At 45.2% G+C, this 24,073-nt stretch overlaps 1 protein-coding gene across 1 annotated transcript in view; it reads right to left on the minus strand.

The window, feature by feature from the left end:
- The window catches only part of LOC138510186 (spindle assembly abnormal protein 6 homolog), a 366,238-nt gene that overhangs the window by 74,269 nt on the left and 267,896 nt on the right, over positions 1-24,073 (minus strand). The window contains exons 12-13 of the mRNA XM_069625671.1: positions 17,858-17,939; positions 16,007-16,143 (exon numbers count right to left, since the gene is read on the minus strand). Coding sequence (XP_069481772.1) covers positions 16,007-16,143; positions 17,858-17,939 — 219 coding nt within the window. The remainder of the gene's footprint in view (positions 1-16,006; positions 16,144-17,857; positions 17,940-24,073) is intronic.

Consider the following 24,073-nt stretch of genomic DNA (forward strand, 5'->3'; position numbering starts at 1 on the left):
CAGTACTTTGGCAAGGATTTTAGTCGCTGTTGAGAAGCGATATCGGTCTATACGATGTGCACCGATAGGGGGGTTTGCCTTTTTTGGGAATTACCACTATGTTGGCCGTTCGTAGATCCAGTGGGAGGGTGCCCTGTTCTTTAGCGGCGAGGAATAGATCCCGGAGGGGGGCGGCCATCTTATTGCTGCCCAATTTCTTCCAGGTCTGGGCCGGGAAGCCGTTCGGGCCAGGTGTCTTCCCAGATTGTAGCTGGGTCATGGCTTCCATTATTTCGGTTTCAGCTAATCCCCTGTCTAAGTGAGTTTTCTGCAATTCCGATAATTGTGGAAGCACAATCTCATCCAGGAGGGAAGCGTCTGTGGGGACCGTTGGGGCGGCGTAAAGCGCACTATAGAATTTGGCAAAGGCCTCCGCTATTTCTGGGTCTGTCCGGGCCAGCCCGTTCGGCCGTCCGTGATCTGTCTGACATGTCTGTCCGTCTCCTCTCGTCTTTCCAGCAATGCCAATAGTTTGCCGGCTTTGTCCCCTTGCTCGTAAATTCTAGTCTTTGATTCCCAATGCGCCTGCCGTGCGTTATCAAGCGCCGTGTTATGGAGTGATGCTCTAGCCTTCAGGAGGGAGTGGTGCATTTCCGGGGAAGCGTTAGATATATATCTGGTTTCCCATTTATTTACTTCCTCCTCTGCCTCCGTCACCTTCCTGTGATGTTCTCTCTTTTGGTTACAGATCCAGGCTGTCATTTCCCCCCTAAGCACTGTCTTATGTGCCTCCCATAATATCACAGGGTCCTCTACTGAGCCTGTATTGATCTCAAAGAATTCATTGGATTTGTCCGTGATGTGCTCCACGAACTCGGGGAGGCCCAGGTAGTAGCCATTTAGCCGCCATGTTTTGGGCGCCAAGGGACGATCTGTACGGAACGTCACCTCCAGGGGAGAGTGGTCTGATATGCCCGGGGAAGGAAATCTGCCGATATAACCCTATATGCTTCTGGGGCCGGGAGGAAGAGGTAATCCAACCTGGATAAGGACGCATGGACCCCCGAGTGGAAGGAAAATCCTTGGTCTGTAGGGTGGAGTTCTCTCCACACGTCACTCAGACCAAGCGCTGATGTGAAGGTTGTCAGCCACGTGGGACGGTCTGGGTTCCGACTGCGGATGTGGGTCCGGTCAAGTGGGTTGAACATAACATCGTTAAAATCCCCCTCCCCACAATCCACACCTCTGCTTGCTGTTGTGCCATCAGGGCCGTCACCTCTCTCAGGAGACCCTCCCCCCAACCCCGACGGGGAATATATCGCCAGAATGGCCACTGTCTCTCCCCTCAGCGCGCCCCGGATCATCACAAAACGGCCCGAGGGGTCCTGTACCACAGCAGATAGATCAAACGGGAGTCGCTTATGTAAAAGGATCAGGGCGCCCCGGGAGCCCATCGTGTACCCTGCTAGTCGATAATTAGTTCTGCGAAAGAACTGGCAGGTTGAACCCGCTAAGTGGGTCTCGGTTAGGAGGGCTATGTCGGGCGAGTGTCTGTTAAGGAATTGCGTGACTAAACGGCATTTGATACTTGAGTCCATGCCGTTTACGTTCCAAGTAATGATTTTGAGTGACCTGTGGCGTTCGTTGGGTGTCATTGGGGCTAGTGCATTTCCATAAGTGGGGTCATCTTGGCGCTGTGTGGTCACTGCTGTCTAGAGATCTGGAAGGTTGTGCCAGATGGGTGCATGGTGCGTTTGGCCGTGGCTATGTGTGAGGTGGAGGCGTTGGCATCGGACATGGTGTGTTTGGTGGCATCTTGATCAATGTGGATATAGTGTGATTTCCCGGAAAGTAACTAACGTAGAACTGTATCCCTTCCCCTCTTCCCATAATCCTCCCCAACATGAAGTATCTGTACCCAAACTCTACTGGCGCTCAAAACTGTCGCCAGATTAACTTAATGTGAACTGCGGTCACCTTCCCACCAACTTACTATTTGCTTGCGGGTCTGGTAACTCGATCAGGGGCGTGGTGTCCGCCGATGGCATGGTGTGTTGGCGATGGCAGTGCGTGGCTCTCTGATCAATTGTGTGGGAGCGACGGCATCCCATCACTGGTGTCGTCCCGGGAGGGGCGTTGCATTGCATATGGTTGCCAAGAAAGGGATCGATCGTCGAGGGTACTGATGTTACCGTGAGTTCCCCTTTCTGGCCAACATGACTGTTCCAGGAACCTTGTCAGGGATCGCGGTCTTCGTCCGGGTCCACTGGGATCTCCAGTATGGGTCGTTGAGCGGGTCCCTCTCCCCGTGGTCAGGGTCTTGGTCTACCTCTGCAGTTTTGAACCGGTGCAGTCCAGTCCCCTACGATGTGGGTCTCGTCCCATTTCCAGGCTTCCTGAGGATCGTTGAAGTGGACGGTTTTATCTTCATGCTGGATTTTTAACTGGGCCGGGAACAGCAGCCCATATCTCACATTCATAGAGTGGAGCTTCCTTTTAAAGGTGCTCGAAGGATTGTCTGGCTTTCTGGACCTAATCTGGATAGAAGGCAATTCTGGCTCTGTTATATGTCATTGTCCCTTTGGTTCGGGCCATTTGTAAAATGGCGTCCCTGTTTCGATAATTGAGCAGCCTTGCGGTGATTGTCCTTGGGGGTGCGTCCAGGGTGGCCTGCGGGTATGCGGTGTGCACGTTCCACCGAGAAAAATTTTGAGAGTGTCTTTGGCGCATACAGGTCTGCCAACCATTCCTCCAGAAAAAGCTCCATGTTGGGTCCCTCTTCGCGTTCCGGCAGTCCCAGGATGCGAATATTGTTGCGGTGGGACCTGCCTTCACCCTCATCCACTCGGGCCTCCAGGCTTTTCAATCTGGTTAATATTTGCGCCAGTTGTTGGTGTACCCCACCGAGGCCATCCTCCACACCGGAGATACGTTGTTCTGCCTCCCCAGTTCGGGATGACAGTTTTTTGGAGGTCATGGTGGAGGAACGAGACCTCGGTAGAGATGGCGTCCATTTTTGCTCCACGAGGAGCGCGAGCTGGCGATGGCGGCCATCACATCCTTGAGCGAGAGAGTCTCGTCTGGCGGAGGGGGGGGGGGGTCACCCCATGGTCCTCAGTGCCCTGTACAGTGGATGTGCTTGTGGCGTATTGGTCCATGGTGCTTTGTGTCGAGGTCTTTCTGCTCTTTTCTTTGCCCATGGTGTTGCTTTGTGTAGGGCCCCGTATATCTGTCAGTGCCAGTGGAGGAGGCCCCGTTCGACAGGATTGGCTTCTTTTGCGCACTGGAGATGTCGGTATGCTTCTGCCCGTATTGCGTGTACGGGCGTAAGTTGCTGTTTCCCCCAGGGGCACTCCCTATGGGCACACCGGATTCGGGTTGGCAGGTCCTGCATGGCGGCTTACCCGTGGCCGTTCGCTTTAGTTCCGAGGTCCAGGGGAGCGGAAGGTTGGATTCCGGGCTGTCGCCCCCTGTGTCGGGTTCCCCCTCTGGGGGGATCCGCTCTCCGTCTCCGGGGGCGGGCTGAGTGATCCGCACCCCGTCCCCTGGCCGCACCACGCGGCTCCGGCAGCAGATCCATCCGATGTTGCAGGCCGGGGGCTCGCCCACTCTGGTCTTCCCCGCCCCAGCCGTACCGGGGACAGATGACAGGATCGGTGGCGGCGCACCCTCAGCGTTCAGCTGTCGGGGCTCGTGGGCTGCATTTGCTAATCCCTGTCACGCTTCAGAGGGTCTTGGCGGTGGCCATCTTGTTCGGGCTCAGGAATTTCCCGGGTGCAACTTCCAACGCCGATATCTCGTGTTTCCCTTTGCGAACTTAGCTCTATTCTCCGCCGGGTTTTGCTCTGAGGTTCCGCCGCCCGGAGTTATCTTTATTTTGCTTTTACACGATCCATATGGCAGGATTTTGCAGGATGTTTCAGGCGGCCGACGGGAGCGCCGAAGATTCACGTCTTCATCACGTGCTCGCTGGCCACGCCCCCCTGGAGAACAGATTTAAGTAGTGAGGAAGGCAGCCACTTTATGTTCTTCTTTTAAGTGCGCCATGGAGGAGCAAGCATTAAGAGGGTCAATAAAGCCAGCCCAGTCAAGATCCAACCGTGCTTTCTTAACTATAAGGAGTTGAAAGCAGGTCCTCTGGTTCCTGATTCACAGCAGGTTCTCAATTGTTTACGGTAACCGGGGTCCCCGGAAGGGCATACACCAAGTTCCGTAAAGTTTTTTTTTTATTAGGCCATACAGTGATCCTGCCTGTGCGCCCATAATGCACCTAAACAAGGATAAAATTTGCCCTCTAACTCTTACTCAAATTGAGAGTAACCCCAACTCGTACCGAATCGCCAGCAACTGAACAGATTTAGGGAGAGCGAGAAAACATCTCCATATAGTTGACTCCAAGGTCGAGAGTTTGGTACATTCCCTCATTCCATAGCTCAAGACCTAAGATTAATTTAGGAACTATCTTTCCTTCATAAAACGAAATTGCCGGTCATATCGAAAGTTTACCAAACTTCCTGTCAATCTTCACAATCAATTTTGTTTCCCAAACAGTTTGCCCTTTGAACCAAATTGGGGCAGAGTTTTGCTTTTGCAGGTTGGCCGTTAACCAAAAAAAACCAGGTATGCAACACTTCCTGTACATTCTATCCTCGCACCTGCCACAGACCAACCAACCTTGGTTTGTCACTGTCCCCTCGCCATCCTCAAGATCTTTGTTTTGTTGGGATTAATTAGCAAATGATTATTATTGGCATAGGGATCAAATGCCCTCAGCAGCCTCTGCAAACTGACCCGAGGTATCGAAGAGGAGAAAGTCGTCGGCATAAACCAACCTCTGAATATCCGAGACCTATAGGTTGAAAAGGCAGGGGGCAAAAACACACCCCTGCCTCAGTCACAAACTTGTTGAACTATGTTGGGACAAGAGCCCAGTATGACTCAACCTTACCCAAATAACTGTTCTCATGCAGCTTCATGATCAGCTTCAATATTCCACTCGGCAATCCCCAAACGTCCAACTTCCACCACAACCTGTTACGATCAACACGATTGAAGACTGCTGAGAGGTCAATGGTACAAACAGCCTAGCCTCCCCATGCCACATCCTGCAGAGTCCTCAAGACACATCCGTTTATATTCATAGAGTGCCCCTTCCAGTAACCGGTCTGGAATTTACTGAGATGACCCGCAGAAACTACCCAGTCTTCCAGATGTTTTAATATAGAGGAAAACATTGCTGTCATCTAAACAATGTATTATTGCTCCGTAGCTCTGAACCGTTGGTCAAATTCTATTGATGGATAATGGGTGGTGCTGTGGGTTGTGTGGCCTACCTGAAATGGCCTATTTATTGGTTATATAAAGAGATTTTCAGACTTCACAAAGATTAGAGGTTGGCTTTGTTGGCAAATCCTACATTGCAGACAATGTACAATTATTGGCATTTTGGGTTACATTTACATATTGGGTTACATTTGATAGGAGACACACTATCTAGTAGCTATACAGAGCCCTTGTAGTAAACCTAAAGGAGGTCTCTTGCTGAGCGTTAAAAATCCTTTAAACCTGGATAAACTTGAGATCTCGAATAATCTTTTACTACCGGCCATTGTGCATTTGGAAACCCCTCAGGGCATCAGGATGAAATGGCTAATAATCAACATATATATTCCTCCAGACAATCATGAACACGAACACCATTACTAGGGTAGAGTCGATCATAGAAAAATATTCAACATGTAACATTGCGATTATTGCCTTGGGAGATTTCAACGTGAGAATACCAGTGGAGCACGCTTCCTGCACTCAACCTCTATTGGACTTTGGCATTAGCTCTCGTTTCCTTTAAGATAAGGGTGTGTAATGCAAAGGACACGCTTGGACCAAGTCTTTAAACTCTAAAGGCCCATTTCTGCTTGTTGGACAGTTCCCAGGGGGATATTCCGGGGCACTATACTAGGAGTTCCTCTACAATAGACTATTAATTTGCACACTACTCGTTTCCTCCAGTGGCCAAAGTGTACAAAAGAAAAGTAGTGGAACTATGTTCCCTGCTGGCCTGCCCCTGCTCCCCACAAACCCCCATCCCCACGGACCCTCTCACATGCAATCCAAACTCCCAAACACACCTGAAGTTAAGAGAATGTTCAGTGCAATGCACTGAAGCTCTAGTTTCAACTTCTACAATTATTCTTAAACAAACCATTCCGGGACGGTTTCTTTTTAAAATAAAAGTATAGGAACAGCAAAACTTTTATTTATTTTTTTAAAGAAGAGGAACACCGCTCTCAATCGCTCCTGCCCACTTCGACCACTTGTTTCCTCATATATTAGATACTGAGGTCATAATGCTGCACGAAAGTGATCCCTTTCCCTTGGCTGCTTACCATAGGCTTTACGGTAGCACCGGCTGCCTCTGATCATATTGGCATCATCCAACTCAGTACTGGTGCCAACCACATAAGCTGGAATGCTCCCAATCTAGCAAGGGCTAACTCGGAGCTTGAAACTCTGTGGTCTATACTACTAGATGACATATTTTTCACATTACACATACAATCGTCAAGTGCCTCCCTTTTCAATTCAGTTTCTCTAATACTATCCTTTCCACTTTGGAGCTTGAGGCAGCAACTATAATGGGTCATATTGGACCAACATACGAAGCACTAGTATTGAATTTCTGTAAACTTGGGGTGAGAAAAAAAAACCTATGCCCATAAAAATACATATGTGATATCTGACCAAAACAGATCATTTGATTATCAAGTTATGGTTGCTAAGAGGAACTTTAGTTGCGATTTACGTAAGCTTTGCTCCACCCATTTATCCACACATGATTTGGTAAACATAACTAGGGAAAGAAAATATTTATACAACTCCTGGCTTATAGCTCATTAAAAACGTCTGAATATAGAACAATGGAATACATTGGTTCAGGCTTTAAGCGATTACGATTCACAAGCTTCTTGGAAAACTGTTAATGGTTCTAATATAAAGACTATTAATGGGGTCTCTAAAACAGATCGGGAAATTTGCATTAGGTCTTCTATTGGAGTTAAACCTCTGTTTGCCCCTAGACATGTATTTATATCAGGATCATTGAGGTTTACACACACATATTCTGACATACTTAAGATCATGCAATCTACTAAAATTTCCATGATGGAATCTGCAAAGCCCTCCTGAAGAAGAATCCCAGGCAATGGGCGGCTATCTTGGTGCATCTTTTCTCTGCTATCAGAGTCACAGACCGATTAGCTGAGAGCTGGAATGAAACTATTAAATTCCCGGTCTACAGGACTACAAGAGGGGCTCTTACTCTGATCCCGAGAAATACAGAATTCTAGACATGCTTGATGCACCTGCTAAATTCTTTGCAAAACTCCTACTTGATTATCTCACCAAATTTCCTCTACAACCGACTAACATCCTTCCATTTAATTAAACAGGCGTTTGAAAAGGGAATTCCACCATAGACAACATTCAGGCACTCACTCACTTTGTTGAAGGAGCCTGGCGAACTAGAGAACAGACCATCTGTGTCGCCTTCATAGATTATTCTTCATCTTTTGAAAGTGAGAAAAGCGGATCTTTGGCATAAATTGGCATGCTTGGGAATTCCCTCAGCGATGCTAAATATGCTTATTGCCCTCCACACTGACACTACTGTCAGAGTTCAGATTTCGACTGATAGACACCTTACTGATCAACGCCTATGTAGGCCCCAAGCAGGGTTGTATCCTGGCCCACCTCTTGTTCAATCTTAATTTAGCAGACTTATCAAACACTCATGCCCGATACCACCGTTCATCCTAAACTGGGAAATATCAGACTGCAATAGTTTGGCTACGCTGATGATCTCGTGCTATTAGATTGCTGGTCTGAGGGTTAACATTCAAAAGACTAAAGTTATGATCTTCGAACCAGGTGCTTGTATGAAAAGGAGCCTTTTTTGTCTCGAAAATAGATATCTTGGAGACTATTCGCTATTAAGATTATCTGGCTGTGACCATTGATCACAGACTAAAATGGTTAACACACCTAGATAATTCACATTTCTCAATGGGCTGAGCTAAATCATTTGCCGGAAAAAATGGGGGCGATTTACTTAGGTCACTCCTGAACTAATGAAAATACTCCCTAAAATATTATATGGTGAGAAAATATGGGCAAAGGGATACATTGGAAAGCTTAAGCAAATGGAAAGTGCCTGCCTCAAATTATTCTTTAGCCTCCCGTCACATTTTTTGGTTGAGTATCCCCTTTTGGAATTTGGCATCAGAGGGGTTGTTCCTGGCCTAATGCAATGTCACCCTAATGTTTATTAACATCACGGGCGGGGGAGTCAACCAATCAGGTTGCTCGGATCGAGGGCTGAATACCACAATCTCATCTGCATTCCAATGAACTGGATGGCTGATTCACCACCTGTCATCGTCCACCCACCCTCCTTTTGGGTCTCCGATTCCTTCTGAACCCCGCCCCACTTATCGGACTCCTTTGGCAGCGGCACCCCTGCTACCTGTACCATATGTGGGGCACCTCAAGGACGCTGCACATGTCATTTCCATGTGATTGCTTTAGGCGGAAAAAAAATAGAGCTACATTCTATCTCAAATAAATATGATGCAGATTCACTGGCTCCAGAGAACATATTTACTTAGGGTCTCATGACAGTTTTGGGGCAGGATTTTTGGGTGTGCTATGGCCAGTGGTAATTACCACCACCGGTGAGAGATTATTAAAAGAATCCGTAATCTGCTTAGTTACAGAAATACCAGCAGCCGAGCGGTAATGGTAGGTCGTATTCCAGAAACACCACTCGTGCAACCGTTTTGAACTTTTTTTCTCACCCCTTCAAATGTCCCAGAGATTAAAAAAAAATGTTTTCCTTCCACTGAAGGGAAGCTGTTGCTCTTCCATGCTTCACAATAAGGAAGGTTTTAAAGCCATTCTCAGGACATACTACAGTGCTGTTATTATAGTGTGGGAGAGCAGCTGCAACATGGTGAATGTTTTACAGTGACAGCGATGATGCGGTCAACCCATTGTTTAAAAACATTACAGTGATCTGTCCAATTAGCTACATTAGTTGAGGTTCGGTAATGTCCCTGCAGGAGTGACTTCAGCCATGATTTTTAAGTGGGCATAAGGGATGGTGGGCTGCTGCTGAAAGGCCTTCATGCTCAAAACTCAGAAGGGAAAAAAAGAGATCTAGAACACCTAATTAACAAAAAACACTCCCCTGAACTCCAAGCCAAACTACAACAACTGTCCAAAACCTACAAATGTAGCATACTCACCCAGAAAGCAGACTCTCTTAACTCCCGAATAGCCAACGCAGCATCTAACACGAAAGAACTATTCACCATTATCAAAGAACTCAAATCCCCTATCCAACCTATCAGCCCCATCACCGTTAGCAAAGATTGGTGCAACACCATCCAGGATGCTTTATCCTCCAAAGTAAACACACTGCAAAACAAAATAGCTGCCCAAAAAAAGCTCCTCAAACCACCCCACCACCCCTTCCCAATAGCCCAATGCCAACCCCAAACCCAACGTACCAGAAATCCAATTCAAACAAGTCACCAAAGTCCATGTTCTCAAAACCATAGCTTCCCTCAAGCCATCTAATTGCAAAGGCGATCATTTCCCTGCTAAAGTAATCAAAGATTGTGCCACAACGTTAGCCCAGACTATCACCAACTTCATCAATGAATCCTTCAAATACAGCACTATACCAGCCTCCATCAAATCAGCATGGGTCACATCCCTGCTCAAAAAACCCTCACTAGACCCCACCATACCTACAAACTACAGGCCCATAACAACCGAACCCTTCCTCCTCAAAATCGACAAAATAGCATATTCCCAGGTCCAAACTCACTTAGAAGAGCACCAACTATTAGGGGACGGACAATCTGGCTTCTGACTCAGTCACAGCACTGAGACGGCCCTTCTTGATTTAAAAAACCAGATGGACTCTATTAGGAACTCTGGCAAACTGGGCATACTACTACTACTGTTGGACCTCTCTGCTGCGTTCGACCTAGTCGATCATGATAAACTATGCAACACCCTCTCCACTAACTTCCACTTCTGTAAGAAAGCCACAAACTGGATAAAATCCTTCCTCTCAGACCGGACCTCGAGTTGCGCTAGGAGAAGAAGCAGCTGATCCCATCCCAGTACCGGTGGGAGTACCACAAGGATCCTGCCTCTCCCCAACACTTTACAATGCATACACCAAATTACTCTTCGCAGCACTAGACGCCATGGGAGTCATTTACACCAATTTTGCTGACGATACACAAATACTTATCCCCATCTCAGGCAACCTTGAACAAGACACTCCCTGTATGAACAAAATTCACTCTCATCCAAAATTGGATGGCAAATAACAGCTTCTGCCTAAACGGGGAAAAAATGGAGATCCTCATAGTTGGCTCACCAACCAAACTCAGTAAACTACCGCCTGATTATACCTCCATCCTGATAGATGGTACCCCCATCACTATCTCTCACAAAGTTAAAACACTAGGAGTCTATCTAGACTCAAACCTCACCATGAAAAATCATATTAATGCTCTTGCCTCCTCCACTGCATATACAGCCAAGCTTATCACGCTGAGCAAACCCTTCCTGTCCACCCAAAACTGCCTAACACTCACTAGAGCCCTAATCCTAGACTAGAAAACTAGACTATTGCAACATCTTGCTATTAGGCACCTCAAACAAAAACCTATCCAAACTACAACTGCTATAAAACAAAGCCCTAAGAGCCACCTTAGGCGTCAACAGAAGAGAACACATCTCCCAGCACAGAAGAGATCCCCACTGGCTATCTATAAAAGCAAGAATCCTCCATAAGACACTCACCACAATGCATAAATACATCTTCTACACGGCACCAACCTACCTTAACGAGACCATATCTCGCAAAGCCACTGGGAGAGTACTCAGATCCAGTAACAACACACACCTCCACGTCCCACTCTTCACCGCCACCAGAGCAGGCAAGTCCAGCTTCCCTATAGCAGCACCACGCATTTGGAACACACTCCCTACACACCTCACTAACGAGCCGTCCTTCCACAAATTCAAGAAACAACGGAAAACCTGGCTTTTCAATAAATACTAATCTACCTAGCAATCCACAGCTGCAACTCAAAATGCACGTTACTGTAACAAGACTATGCCAACCACAAAGTATGAACATGAAGTAAATAACCGTGTCATTGAAATGTAACCTTTCAAACGTATAATTCTGAAAATGTATGTCCATGATGTATGTACGCCGTGATACCTCAAGGGTCTGGGCGTGTAACTAAATGCAATAATAAATAAAATAAATGCAGTGCTTAATTTGTACAAAAATAAGTGACATATAAGTGAATATTGGCCCCATAATGCCAGGCATGGGCATCGCCCGGAGTGCGAGCGGCTGTCCCGGGCCAGTTCAGTGCTAGACCTAGTAACATGTGGCAGAATGCTCCATATGTTCAACATAAGGCCATTTTTGGATTGCATAACTCTACTGAAGTGACTATTTGGACTTTATTATGGAGAGCTACACATGGGGACCTTTCAGAGAACTAACTTTCACTGACAAAAAAAACCAGACATGCAATATTTTGCAAAAGGCACCATTTTCCTATCTCGGGACCATTACACAGCCTCACTGCTGAAGCCTGGATGAACATCTTAACACTAGAAAGAGGCTGTAGAACATAGAGTGGACTACCCTTTCCCATAATGCCCACAAAGAAAATCCTGTGCCCATGCCCTGTAGGATATGGCCTGCAGTATGCCCCGGGCGCACTTTGCCTTCACTACCGACTAGAAATGGCCTGTGGCTATAAACTGGGGTGTATGTCTGGGGCATTACATGAAATATCCTCATGAAATGTGTAAACCAACTCCACCTACCACAACACTGCACATCATGGATTGTGTCAGGCCCCGAAAAAACCATTCCACAAGACACCTTCCTAAAATGCATGCACTGCCTCCCAATCAAACAACGCATCAACTTCACACACTCAAATCTATCACTCGCAGAGCCATTAAGAACCTGGGCCCCCACTACCTTTCCTCAGGCCGCATAGACAATAGACAGCGCAGTGACGTCTCCGAACAGCCGCGAGTGAGAGTCTATATTCAGGCCCAGGCCAGCCAAGGTAGAAAGTAAAGGGGGAGTGGGTGCTGCAGGTTGCAGACACTTGGACCTAAACTCTGGCATGACTTATCTGTCAAATTGAACAATATTCACTTTAGGAAGGTATCTGAAAACAACATTATTTCATTGATTTAGCGGACAAGAAAATCGGGTAATGCAACTTTAATCTAGCGTTGATGGATGTTGTTTCCTCAAGTTTGCTTGCATTATTGTGTTGTTACATGGATGAGAAGTGGAATGTAGAATCTTAAGGGATGATGCTCGCGTGTGCTGGGGGAGTCGTGCAAGTTGAGAGCGAGCTAGCTGAGAAGTCGATGGACAGCTGTTCTCTTCCTTGTACATGCGTTAGTCCGAACTGTAACTGAAGAAAAATAGAAACAACACCCCCTGTGTGCTCCCATCTCCAGAGCATTCCCTGAGGAAGCGAACCAGTGAATAATACAATTAACAATACAAAAAGTGTCATTCTGGACAGATGACTGTCTTACTGAAACTTTCAATATATACAAAAATTTAAAAAACGTACTAAACTCTGCCGGTTTTCCCCAATTACAAATTCGTCCACCCCACCTACCGCCCCATTGTCTCAGGCGGATAGCTCAGCACCAACATGCACACCTTGGAAGCAAGAGGACACGGCGCAACACAGGTTTGATCCCTGGGTCCACGCTTAGAAACCTCTGGGTATTAAGCGCGTTATAAATTACCTATCATATCACATCATATTGCTATATGGTTTCTCTAATCTGGTTCCAAATGAAATCCACCCGGCATACAGACCTCGGGGAGTATTACAGAGCCTTTGAACGGTACAACTGCACTTAACACTACCCCAAAAATTGTTAGTGACAAAAAAAATATTCTTTCAATTCATTTTTGGACCAGGACAATGTTTTCCCTAGTGCAAACAATGCATTGAAAGAATGTTTGGCCATAGTGCTACTTGCACTTGTAATCCTGATCCTGGAAAGAGCTTTTGCGCTCGGTCGTGTCGTTGCAATATTACCTAACTTCAATCCATATTGAAAACACGACTATCTCATTCTGATTACGCAAGAAGACACGAGCAGCATTTCCGACGTTTCCCAACGCTTCCATTTGTTTGGGAATTTACTAATGGATGGTCGTTTGCTAAAGTAATTGTACACAGTTCATATTACACACACACACACACAGATAGGCGCATTTACCTTTTGCAGGGTGTGTGCTGCTTAGACCAGGTGATTTATATTTTGTCTCGTTACAATTAAAACACGTTCATTAACTTAACACATTACAGAAGATTTTAGCATCGTATTCCTGAAGATAATCCGGTTTAAAGTTTAAAAATGTGCACATTGTTGGTGTGTTAAATCCCCCTCTCCCAGCCTTTTCACCATACTCGCAACAAATTCAGAAGGGAGCATTTTAGGTAAATTAGCTGCTGAATTCCCCCTCCCCAGCCTAACTGCGTACCTAGTGGTAAGGGGCCTAGGAGAGGCCCCTTGCCACCAGGCATGCAGTTGGCGCCTCCGACACGCGTGGTGGCGGCGGGGTTTGTTTGTAGCTGGAGGGGGGTGGCAGGTTCACCGAGGGAAGCCGCAGTGACAGACGGGGGAGGGGAAACCACCAGCGCCGGACGGACAGTCGGGCGGACCCTGGCTCAATCAGCACTTCAGACTTCACACTTACCTGCTTTTTCTTTGAAGTCGGTGGGGAGCCGGGGACTGAGTCTCCTCAGTCGGGAGAGGTCGGGGCCCTGGGTACAATCAAAAAATAAGCCCGGCTGACTGGAAGCAACTAGGCCACACCGATCCATACATGCAGCGCTGGCTTAGGCAGCAGGCTCTCTCTCCTCGGCTCTCACAAGACGCCACACCCTAACAGCAACTCCTGAAGCGCTGCCTGTGTGCCCAAACACTAACACCCACTTCACGTGACCCACCCCCAGCCTCACCATTTCATTGGCCCAGAGTAACAGCAAATGAAAACTGTATATTCTGCGTTACTATACAGAATTGAGCAAATACTGCATACTAACAACAACAGAATATTAGTTTTGATTGGCTGTTTTATTGCTGTAGTCCCACCAGGCCCAGCCAGCCATGGCCTTCTACAACTCAAGCAGAGCATGAGAAAGATCGCAAACCACAATGATTTGTGATCGAACTCAACAAACAAAACAATTACACATGTTCCGGTGGCCAAAAAATAGTGCCGGTGTTTTGCACACCGGCAAATACCAGCACAAATGAAGCACTGCCTTCATGCATCCTATTGCATCTCTGGCTTGCATTAAGTAAGTGCATGCTCGGGCACTTGTGCATCCTCATACTGTGTTGCACACCCTTAAGCTTCCTAACCAATGCAAGATGAACAGTGGGGTCACATGGCAGAGCCTTGCTGTATGCTTCACACCGTTGTTCTCACTCATTCCTTCTCCCATCCCCACATTTGCATTGATTTGCACACCTCTACATTCTTATTCTTTTATATATGCGTATGCTTTCATACATCCTCACACCAACATATGGCCTTATATTTTCATTTATTCCTCCAGAACCATGCCCTTATCCATTCATCTATCCCCATTCATTCAATTGTCACATTTATTTCATTCACCCCTCCTCCTGTAGCCTCTCTATATTCAATCTGCTTGCCCCTTAAAATACCCCCAGAGAGGGAGAGAGCATGAGCGAGAGAGCAAGAGAGAGAAAGAGTAAGGAAGAGAGGGAGCGAAAAAGAGGGAGCGAAAAAGAGGGAGCGAAAAAGAGGGAGCGAAAAAGAGGGAGCGAAAAAGAGGGAGAGATAGGTGTGCGCTCTCATGCACGTGGAGGGAGAGTGTACACGTGAGAGAGTGCGAAAGAGAGGGAGCGAGAAGGAGCACAATGGGGCACAAGAGAGGGAGGGAGAGACAGTGGGAGAGAGAGGGAGAGCAATTGAGTTTCTGTGGTTGGGCTACTTATGAATTAAGAATGTAGCAAGAGTTCTGCGGCATTGAGGACTTATGTGGCAACTCCTTTTGCTTTGAATGCATATTTGAGAGTGTCTCGCCAATAAAGGATTTTAATGATCGTCATGCTTTCAGTTAACTTCTTCAATGACATTTCTTCAAAATTTAGTGCCTGTATATTGATATGGATCCATACTTTTCCCTTTTCTGTGTGGTGGCCTAGTTCTTCCGAGCCTAAAGGACAATGTAATGTACAAGCATACATCCGAAACAGTTTAAATGTAGGGTCACTGGGCAATAAGGAAAGTAAGCAAAGACTGACGTGTTCAGTGGCACCTATTTACAGCCTCCACAAGCTCTCACAGTCCATTGATCAAATAGGGTGGCACTGAAACTGCTTGTCTCCTTTCTTCTATTGGAATACTAAGAGGCTCCATGTTCAATAACATATTAAGACCTTGACTGCTTTTTGGAAAAAAGCAAGGTAATATAAGCAGCTGGTATGCTAGACAGTATGGATCACTGGATGGGCCACTGTGTGACGGTCCCAGTCCCCCGGCTGATGAGTCTAGTTGTACTATTGCAGCCTCAGCTTTCAGCTATCCCATGCACACCTCTTGAACCATGTATTTATTTTGGTGAAGGACTCTCATATATTCTTTCAGATGTTCATTGTCACTCCACTCTTAAAAAGACATGTTTAATCTGGTTGCGCATATATTGGTTTTCTCTCAATAAATTAAAAACGTAATAAATATTTTTGAAAGAAGACATGGAAGCTCATGCTCCGTTACCTTCCATCCAGGTTTGCGCTATGTAACACCATACATACGTGGTTTAGGTACGTGAACATAATAGTGCTTCGGACGAGAGCTTCAAAAAGACCAAAATATTTCTATGAACCAATTTCTTACCAGACCATTCTGCATCCCAGTTAGGTTGGATGCAATAGGGCCAGATTTCACAGAAGACTGCACCTCACTTTGGCCGCCTGTCCCTTGCAATGATGCAATTTTATTCTCATTCAGCTGCTTATTTAACCAGGAAATTACTGTACGAAATAGAAAAAATGTTAACAGGTATTAGTATTCAATTTAGTGGTCCTTAATTGTTCTACTTCAGAGGGATGAGGCACTTCGCCCGACCAGCTAAAAATCACACATGTGAATTACAGGTTAGATCTCATCACCAAGGGATGATGTCACTACGGTACTTCACGGCTTTAAGAAATTAAGATGGACGTTATCTGACGACATTATATAATTAAAGACATTGCAATATACACAAAGATTCAGAGCTGAAAGGTGCATTCCGCAAATATCCGGGAAGGCAGAGCATCATTGACTCGCCTCCCTGGGCTTCAGGACCGGGCTGTGAAGCCACGTAAAACAGTAAGAACAAAATGAAATACTTTGTGCCTCGAGATTAAATGTGAGCGATTTTAAATCAAAGTCAGTTTTGATCTGGAGGAAATTATTAAAAATTGGCAGTGTGTTGATGGTGAACAATGCAAGAATCAATTATTTAAAGCATAATCATATTTTACATAATATGATTTGCGACTGTGCAAGTAACTTAAGGAAGTAATTATGTAATCAAAGTAGTGACTTTTAGAGCTGAAAGTAATAACATGTGTACGACTCTTAGATGGAAAATGGACATCACCTCCAACACTTATTAGATTTTTTTTCATTTTTAAAAAGCTATTTTTGATCATTCCAATTTTTATAAAGTGCTCCTCGATTGCATCTCCCGTCAGATCGCACATTTCTCATTCCCCCATCCCAGGTGTTCAATGCGGCTTGGGGCCGTCTGTCCTGCCTCACATGGATTCCTTCCGCTTGGGTACCCAGCCCCATCACTCTGCGCGGGAGCGGGATCCTTGTATTAATGACAGCATTGATATAGAAGGGCTTGCCACGCCTCCCCAGTCAAGGCCTTCAGCTTTCTGCAAACCTGCTCCTTAACCCAAGAGCTATTTTACATATCTTCTGCTGGTTCCCTCGCTCTACTATGATACTTTCCACATACAAGACAGATTCATTTTATTTCACACTTTTAAAACATATGATCTGTATATATTTAGTAGGCTTCATTTCAATAAAACCTGAACGGTCCTTCAATACAGTGTGAGCTGCACTTGAATGAGTGGCATTCATTTGCACTTAGTTGCGCAACTGATTCAGGATGATTACTCAATTAGGATTTACAGCAATATATGAATGCATCATTCTTTTTTAAGCAGGGAGAACATCACAAACTCGCCCAAGGCATTTTCACATACATGGCAGTTTTGCAGTGGCTACAGTATCTTACTTTACTAATGTCTGTGATGGCAGGAGGGTCCAGGGCGGATAGATGCACACCTTTTACGCCTACCAACCACAGCCATTAAAAAGGGCCCTGGCAACTTTACATTATTACACATACCACAAATACCATCTTGACGAACCGTGAAGCCCAATGTATTCACTGGTCGTAGTTATTTTTCTAAACATGCACTTTGAAGAATTTTGTATACAATTTGGAGTCATATAAAAACAACTTTGGCTCAAGCTTTTGCAACCTGGTGCAGGGGTAAATGCAGGACCCCACCTAGCACTTCCGGTGACATGGTTCCAATCTATCCTTGGCGCACTGTACCTCCCAATCCGCTCCCACCCCTACACAGGGGAACCCTGTAACAATATAAATGCATCTGTGCCAGCTCCCACGCCTCATTACACAGCAGAGGCCTCGGCTATAAAGCATGTCTCTGCGCTTACCGTTCTCGTTCGTCTTCAGCAGTTGCTTGCTTTCCTCCAATTTCTCGACAGTCTTGTCCAACTGCTCCTGGATCTTTAAGGCCTAACAAAAGCAATTGTCCACATTAAAGTATCCATAAATCAACTTGCCATCCTAAATACGCCCATTTATAAAAAGGTGGCTGGCACCGGGAGCTGCACATGCGCAGTGCAAACGCGAGTGCTGGGTCAGGACAAACCATGACAGGCCAACAGATCAGACATTGACAACATTGCACTTTGATGCACTTGCGTTGAAATAGGGCTTTTTGACCTAGAGCACTCCGCCCTCCCTCCCCCATATTTTATCATCAATTACAAACGCACACCCTACTTAAAAACATGCAGCAAAAGTTTCTCTGAAAGCAATGCGCAATCGACTCTGCTCAACATGCAGATCAGGGATTTTGTTATTTTATATTAAGTTTTGTTATGAATAAATACATAATATAATAACCAGCAGTTGACAACAATCATAAGATTTACAAATTAAATAATCCAAGATGTATATCAGGGTTTTAGAAGACATGACTTTGCAGGGGGATTGTAAATGCTTATCCAATAGTCAACAACTCTGGCCAACTTCACAATATATATACGTGGATCGTTCTGGCACCCATTTCACAAAGCTATTTCTGCGAGGTGGAGGAATAGAGCTAGACGAAAGTGGACACACTGCCTACTGTTTGCAGCCAGGCCATCTGGAAAACGTATGGCAAAAGGAGGATGTTGTGAAAGCTATGAAAAACGGTGTATATACTGCACTGCCAAAATCCAACATAGGACATCACGGTTTTCATTGTACTGGACGCAGAAAAACTATACAATAGAGTAGGACGCAATTTTATCAAAACATGCCATTTCAAAACATTCCGGGGGATAGTACCGTTTTGTTTGGCATGGTACCAGATACTGCAAGAAATTCTGAGGCCAGTTGAACAAAACCGCGCTGTTAAGAAGGGACATGGCAATGTACACCATGCAATGCACAACCACCAAAAGGGAAGTTTGCGTGGCAAGTCAAGACATAGACATGGTACGGTAGTAAGAGGAAATGATGATGTTATTTGAAACTCATTTTATATAGATAGGCTGAAGAGTGTCGCTTGCAGTGTCACTCTAGTGATGTTTCATATTGTCTTATAGAGGTCACCATATATTGTGAGCCGTGAACCTTTTGTGAAATTAACAGAGCAAAGTGCTAAACAGGTGTGGGAGTGACGGAAAACACCTGGAGGTCACTCCTAATAGATAGACCTGGTTAGCAGAAGAGGCGATTTATGAACTACGTTACACTAAATCATATCATTATGAATTTTAGGTACACAGAAGAATTTGAACTAATACCTCGAGATAGAGCATTATGTTATATAAGCCCTGATGATTGATGGAATATCCGAAAATGCGTCGGCTACTTGTTTAATGGTTGAATTTGAATCATGTTTGTAAATTGACTTTAGCCAAGACTTAGAAGAAGTCATTTTTTGAGTTCAAATTGTATATAAACAAATCGGTATAAGGACACAACCAGCCCGATTTTGTGAAATCTCTTGAATCAATCGTATTCTGTAATGTAACTTTGATGGTGAAGTTGAACCATACTTTCCAGTACCGAGTTTAGTACTGCATAAAGACATGTTTTTGTGAGAAAACACATTTGTGAAAAAGGTTGTTGCGAATATATGGTGAACTGATAGTTCTTTTAAAATGTTATTTACAATATCACACAAACATTAGCAGGTGGCATTGAATATAGGAGGTCAATTGACCCCAATAGAGTGCACAGGCGTTACCTGTTGGAGACAACAGGGTAGGCGGTTATACGGTAGGAGGAGGAGGAGGAGGAGGAAGAAGAGGACCAGTACACACTGTACAAAAGGAGAAGAATCAAAGTGAGACAAGCCAGGTGGTGGTGGCAGGGGGGTAATTATAGAGTCATCAGTCTCTGATCATTGGTGGACAAATGGAGAATAAGAAGTGACACAAGGGAAGGGGGCATAGAAAGAGAAGAGAAATAGGTTGAACATGCCCGTGGCTCTTGTATTCTTTGTGAACCTGTGTATTGCCGTTATATACAAGGTCCCTGATGACAATGGCAACAAGGTATTCAAGGAACCTACACACAATGTTTCATTACTGAGAGGCAATTCCGCTCATATTCCAGGTCGGGGTGCACCGCCCGAAACACATCCTCTAGGAGGGAGGCTGTGTAACGGCTCATGGCACTGTTCTGCGTGCAGTGCTTTGTTCTTGTTTGCTCAGAGCAAGTCTGTGGTCCGGATGTGGAGTTTACGGAAATAAAATTGACATGAGGCCCGCCCGGTACCTCCAACAGTCTCAAAAGGGACATTGTTCTCCAGGAACCAAGCCAAAGTAGTGCCTCCAACGTAACCTGCGTATGGCTGGTTGCACGCTGAGAAGCGCTTCTTTCTGTCAAGGGAAATAAAAGATACCAAGCTTGTCAAGAGAGTGTCTACCCACACATTTTCAAGCCCCTTCTGGTGCACACTTTCCGTCATAAATATTTCAGTACATCTCTGGTGCAGTTCACCTCACGTTTGCCATGTCTGATCAGGGTATTTAGTTGAGCATGGGTGCCAAACCTCCTTTTTCCCACTTGGGGAGTCAGTCTCTAGCCCTCTTCTGGTGCAAGTACCCCTCCATTTGATATTGTGGACATCATAATCTAGACCCTAGGTGCACTCGGGGGCTCAGGTATTTGAAGTTTTCCTGGTGCTATGGGCATTCAGGGTAACAGGCGTGCACAGGGAATATTTGATGCACTCTGTGGTCCCTATGGTAAGCGAAATTAGCTATAAATTACCAGGAGACAGCACATCCACTTATACGACTTAAGGGATAGCCTTCAACACATTTCTCTCCACACAAACATGTGGATTATGAAAGAAATGTATTTCGTTCCACCACACACTTGAAGGGTGAAAAATTAGATACATTTATCAGGCGATTACGCACATGCCTGAATCACTGTGAATTTGAAAAACACTCAGATGAAGCAGCTCTGCAATCTCAAATCATTGCTGAACGTGAGTTATCTAGCTTTCAGAAGAAATTACTTCAAAAGACAATTACACTGGAAGACATTCTCTCAATGGCCCACACTGCAATGGCTGTTCAAGTACAGGCTATTGCCATGGATAAGGTGAAAATAAGCCAGAACACACGAGCAGCTGTTTGGCAAATCAATGACAACCAAAGCATGAACCCTTGTTGAAAAACTGCTATCGATGTGGGCATGAGTTCCCTCATGAAGGGGCGTACCCTGTAATAAGAAACAATTGCGATGCCTGCGGTTGAAAGAACCATTTTAAATAGGTTTGCAGAGCTTACAACCCACCTTCAAGAATGCAAGCTGGAAGCAACCATCTGTCTAAACCTACACCCAGGAGATCAAATACTTTCTCAAGGCACTCACCAGAACAGAGGTGTACATTGATGACACAAACCTATCATTCAACGTATCGATGAATAGAATCTCAAAACTGCACATGATACACAAACTATCCCACAACAAGATCAAGAGTCTGAATCTTTGTCCAGGGATGAGCAACCCTACTGCATTGGATCATAGCCTGCTAATTTTGTTACAACTTGATGGAAACCCAGTAGAATTCCTGACTGATATGGGAGCTACTGTGAATGCAATTAGTGAGTGCATACTCATCCATGTCTTGCTAACATAATCTCTTAAACCTGCTAATATAGACATTTACACATATGGATATGCCCCAGCCCTTCCATGCAAGGGTGTCATTTCAGCAATATGTGAATACAAAAACCACAAGACACAGATCAATGTTTATGTAATAAAAGTGACATTCCCAGCGGGATGTATACTTTGCTTTAAATTTGCCATACATATGGGATGAATACATATATTGTACATACGCATAAGAGCATAAACTACAAATGCACAAGATATGGTTAAATAACTGTTCCACAACATCATTCAAGGATTGGGAAAACTAAAACAAAGATTAATCAAGCTGCACATTGATGAATGGGTGAAGCCAGCCGTGCAAAATCTCAGAGGTATACCTCTGAACACTCAATTACATGCTGAACGAGAATTAAAAGCATTGTTGGACCAAGACACTATTGAACCAGTGTGATGTCCCACACCATGGGTATCACCAATTATACCTGTGCCCAAGAAGGACCCAGGAGGTCGCAGTCATCTGTGTGTCGTGTGGAAGGAGGAGTCGGACACGCTGAGGGCCTGATTCAATAGCTTTTATTACATTATAAATAGAAGGCCTATCTTTCTATATTACTACCTAAAGAAACCAAAAAGGTGCTTGTCAGTTGTCAGGAAGTTCAAAGTAACAATGTCCTCCATCCAAACTAACTATGTGACCCACAACGCTAAATTAAACTAACTTAAATGAGCCAAGAGAATGTCTCGTCTTCGCCTGGTCTTTTCTTCTCCTCCAATAGGCCTTTCATTTACAGTCTTTGTCTATGGTACAGATGTTTCTCAGCATAATCTCCTTGGATAGTCTCTGAAATCAACTCCTCTAGTTCTTTTTAAGAATAGTCTTGGGTTGTCTGGTTTCTGTGATCCTATAGTTCAAACATCTTCCCTTCAGATACTTTTTCACACTCTTGTCATCACTTGTAGATTTGTTCCTGTCTTTCCAGTCAGGCTTTCCTGAGGTAGGTTTATCTTGACCCTTTTTTCAGCTTTCTACGTCATAACTTCTGTCTTACAATCTCTTCTTGTATCTTGTTCATTCAAGAGTTTTGTATCAGATTTCTCATTACATGTTTCTATGTTAGACTTTCTCCAGTTCCAAATTGTGAGGTTATAGGGTTTCTTTACTTCCTCCCAGGGAACTTGTTTTGAACCTCTACTCCGCGACTTGCAGTCTCTCCACCTCCACAAGATGTAATGATGTTGGGGGCTTCCCCTGCGCACAAGGCTCTCCTACTCCTCTCCTACTCGTTCCAGTTAAATATATGTTGCTTGTTAAAGAGACATCTTATCTTTAACAAATGTTTATTTTTTTACATTGCCGTCAGCCAAACGTAAAAATGCCACATTATTCGTTCCAACAGTCAATCCCATATATGCGACTATGGTAGATGGCCCAGGGAGTTCCTCACAGGAACGGAGTCCTTGTCCCAAACGCTCGAGACCCTCCCGGGGAGGTCCCACATGCCTTGAACCCCAGGGAGGGTCTTGCAGAGTGGGTTCACCTCCCTAGTCTCGCAGAGGTTGGGGTGGGGATGCTCCCCCTTGGTGAGAAGGGGCGAATACCTGAGATTCATCACAGTCGACATATACATACCTAATTATGCCATTCAGAGGGAACGACATAACAAGGAAGGACATGATGCACCTGTTGCATAGTGCAACAGTGGTTATAAAGTTTGATCTCAACAAGGGGTTATATCAATTCAAACTACACCCCCTCTTCAAGATACAGAACATTTGCAACCCATACATGTTTGTTAAGATACAAATGACCCGCAGCAGACGAAACACTGAAGCCGAGATATTACAAATGGAAATTCATAAAATCATTCAACCTTCTCTACGATTTTGACAAATTTATTATACAAACACAACACTCATTTTTCAATGCACCCTAGCTCTGCCATAACAGGATCCCTCGATGGAGAGGATGGCCTGGACCTCTCCAGGTTGGGTTGTTATCTTAGTGAGCGACGTGGGAGCAAAATGTCTGGGTCTGTGGGTTTATCTTTTTTCCTGCCTTTCCCTGTTATAGCTGTTGCAGTCAGGGACACACTTTGTGCTTGATATTGTTGTGATCAAGTGTACCTGTCCCACATTGGCTACAATTCCAACGGTCTGCAAACAGAGTTTAGGTCCTCAAGCGAGTAGCCACAGGTACCACAATGCGCTCCTAACAGAGCTATGCAGGGCTTGGTCATATAATGGTTAAATGGATCTGTACACAGCAAAGTTATCCACTTCCCCAGGGGTCAACCGGTGTAGTTTCATTACTCCTTGATTTACACCTTGAAAATGGCATGTACCACATGCAGGCCCGAGAGGCTGCAGTGGTAGGTTCCCTACAGGAGAATGGTCCTGTGTCGCATGCACACAGTGGTGCACCCTCCGTCCTGTTCAGTGAGCAGCCATGTTGCCTGTGTGAGCCATGTCCTTACACCGCTCATCAGTGGGGGAAACCCCTGGGCGCTCTCCCCCAG

Source organism: Ambystoma mexicanum, chromosome 6p (assembly GCF_040938575.1).
Source record: "Ambystoma mexicanum isolate Mex_15411 chromosome 6p, UKY_AmexF1_1, whole genome shotgun sequence".
Taxonomy (NCBI): domain Eukaryota; kingdom Metazoa; phylum Chordata; class Amphibia; order Caudata; family Ambystomatidae; genus Ambystoma; species Ambystoma mexicanum.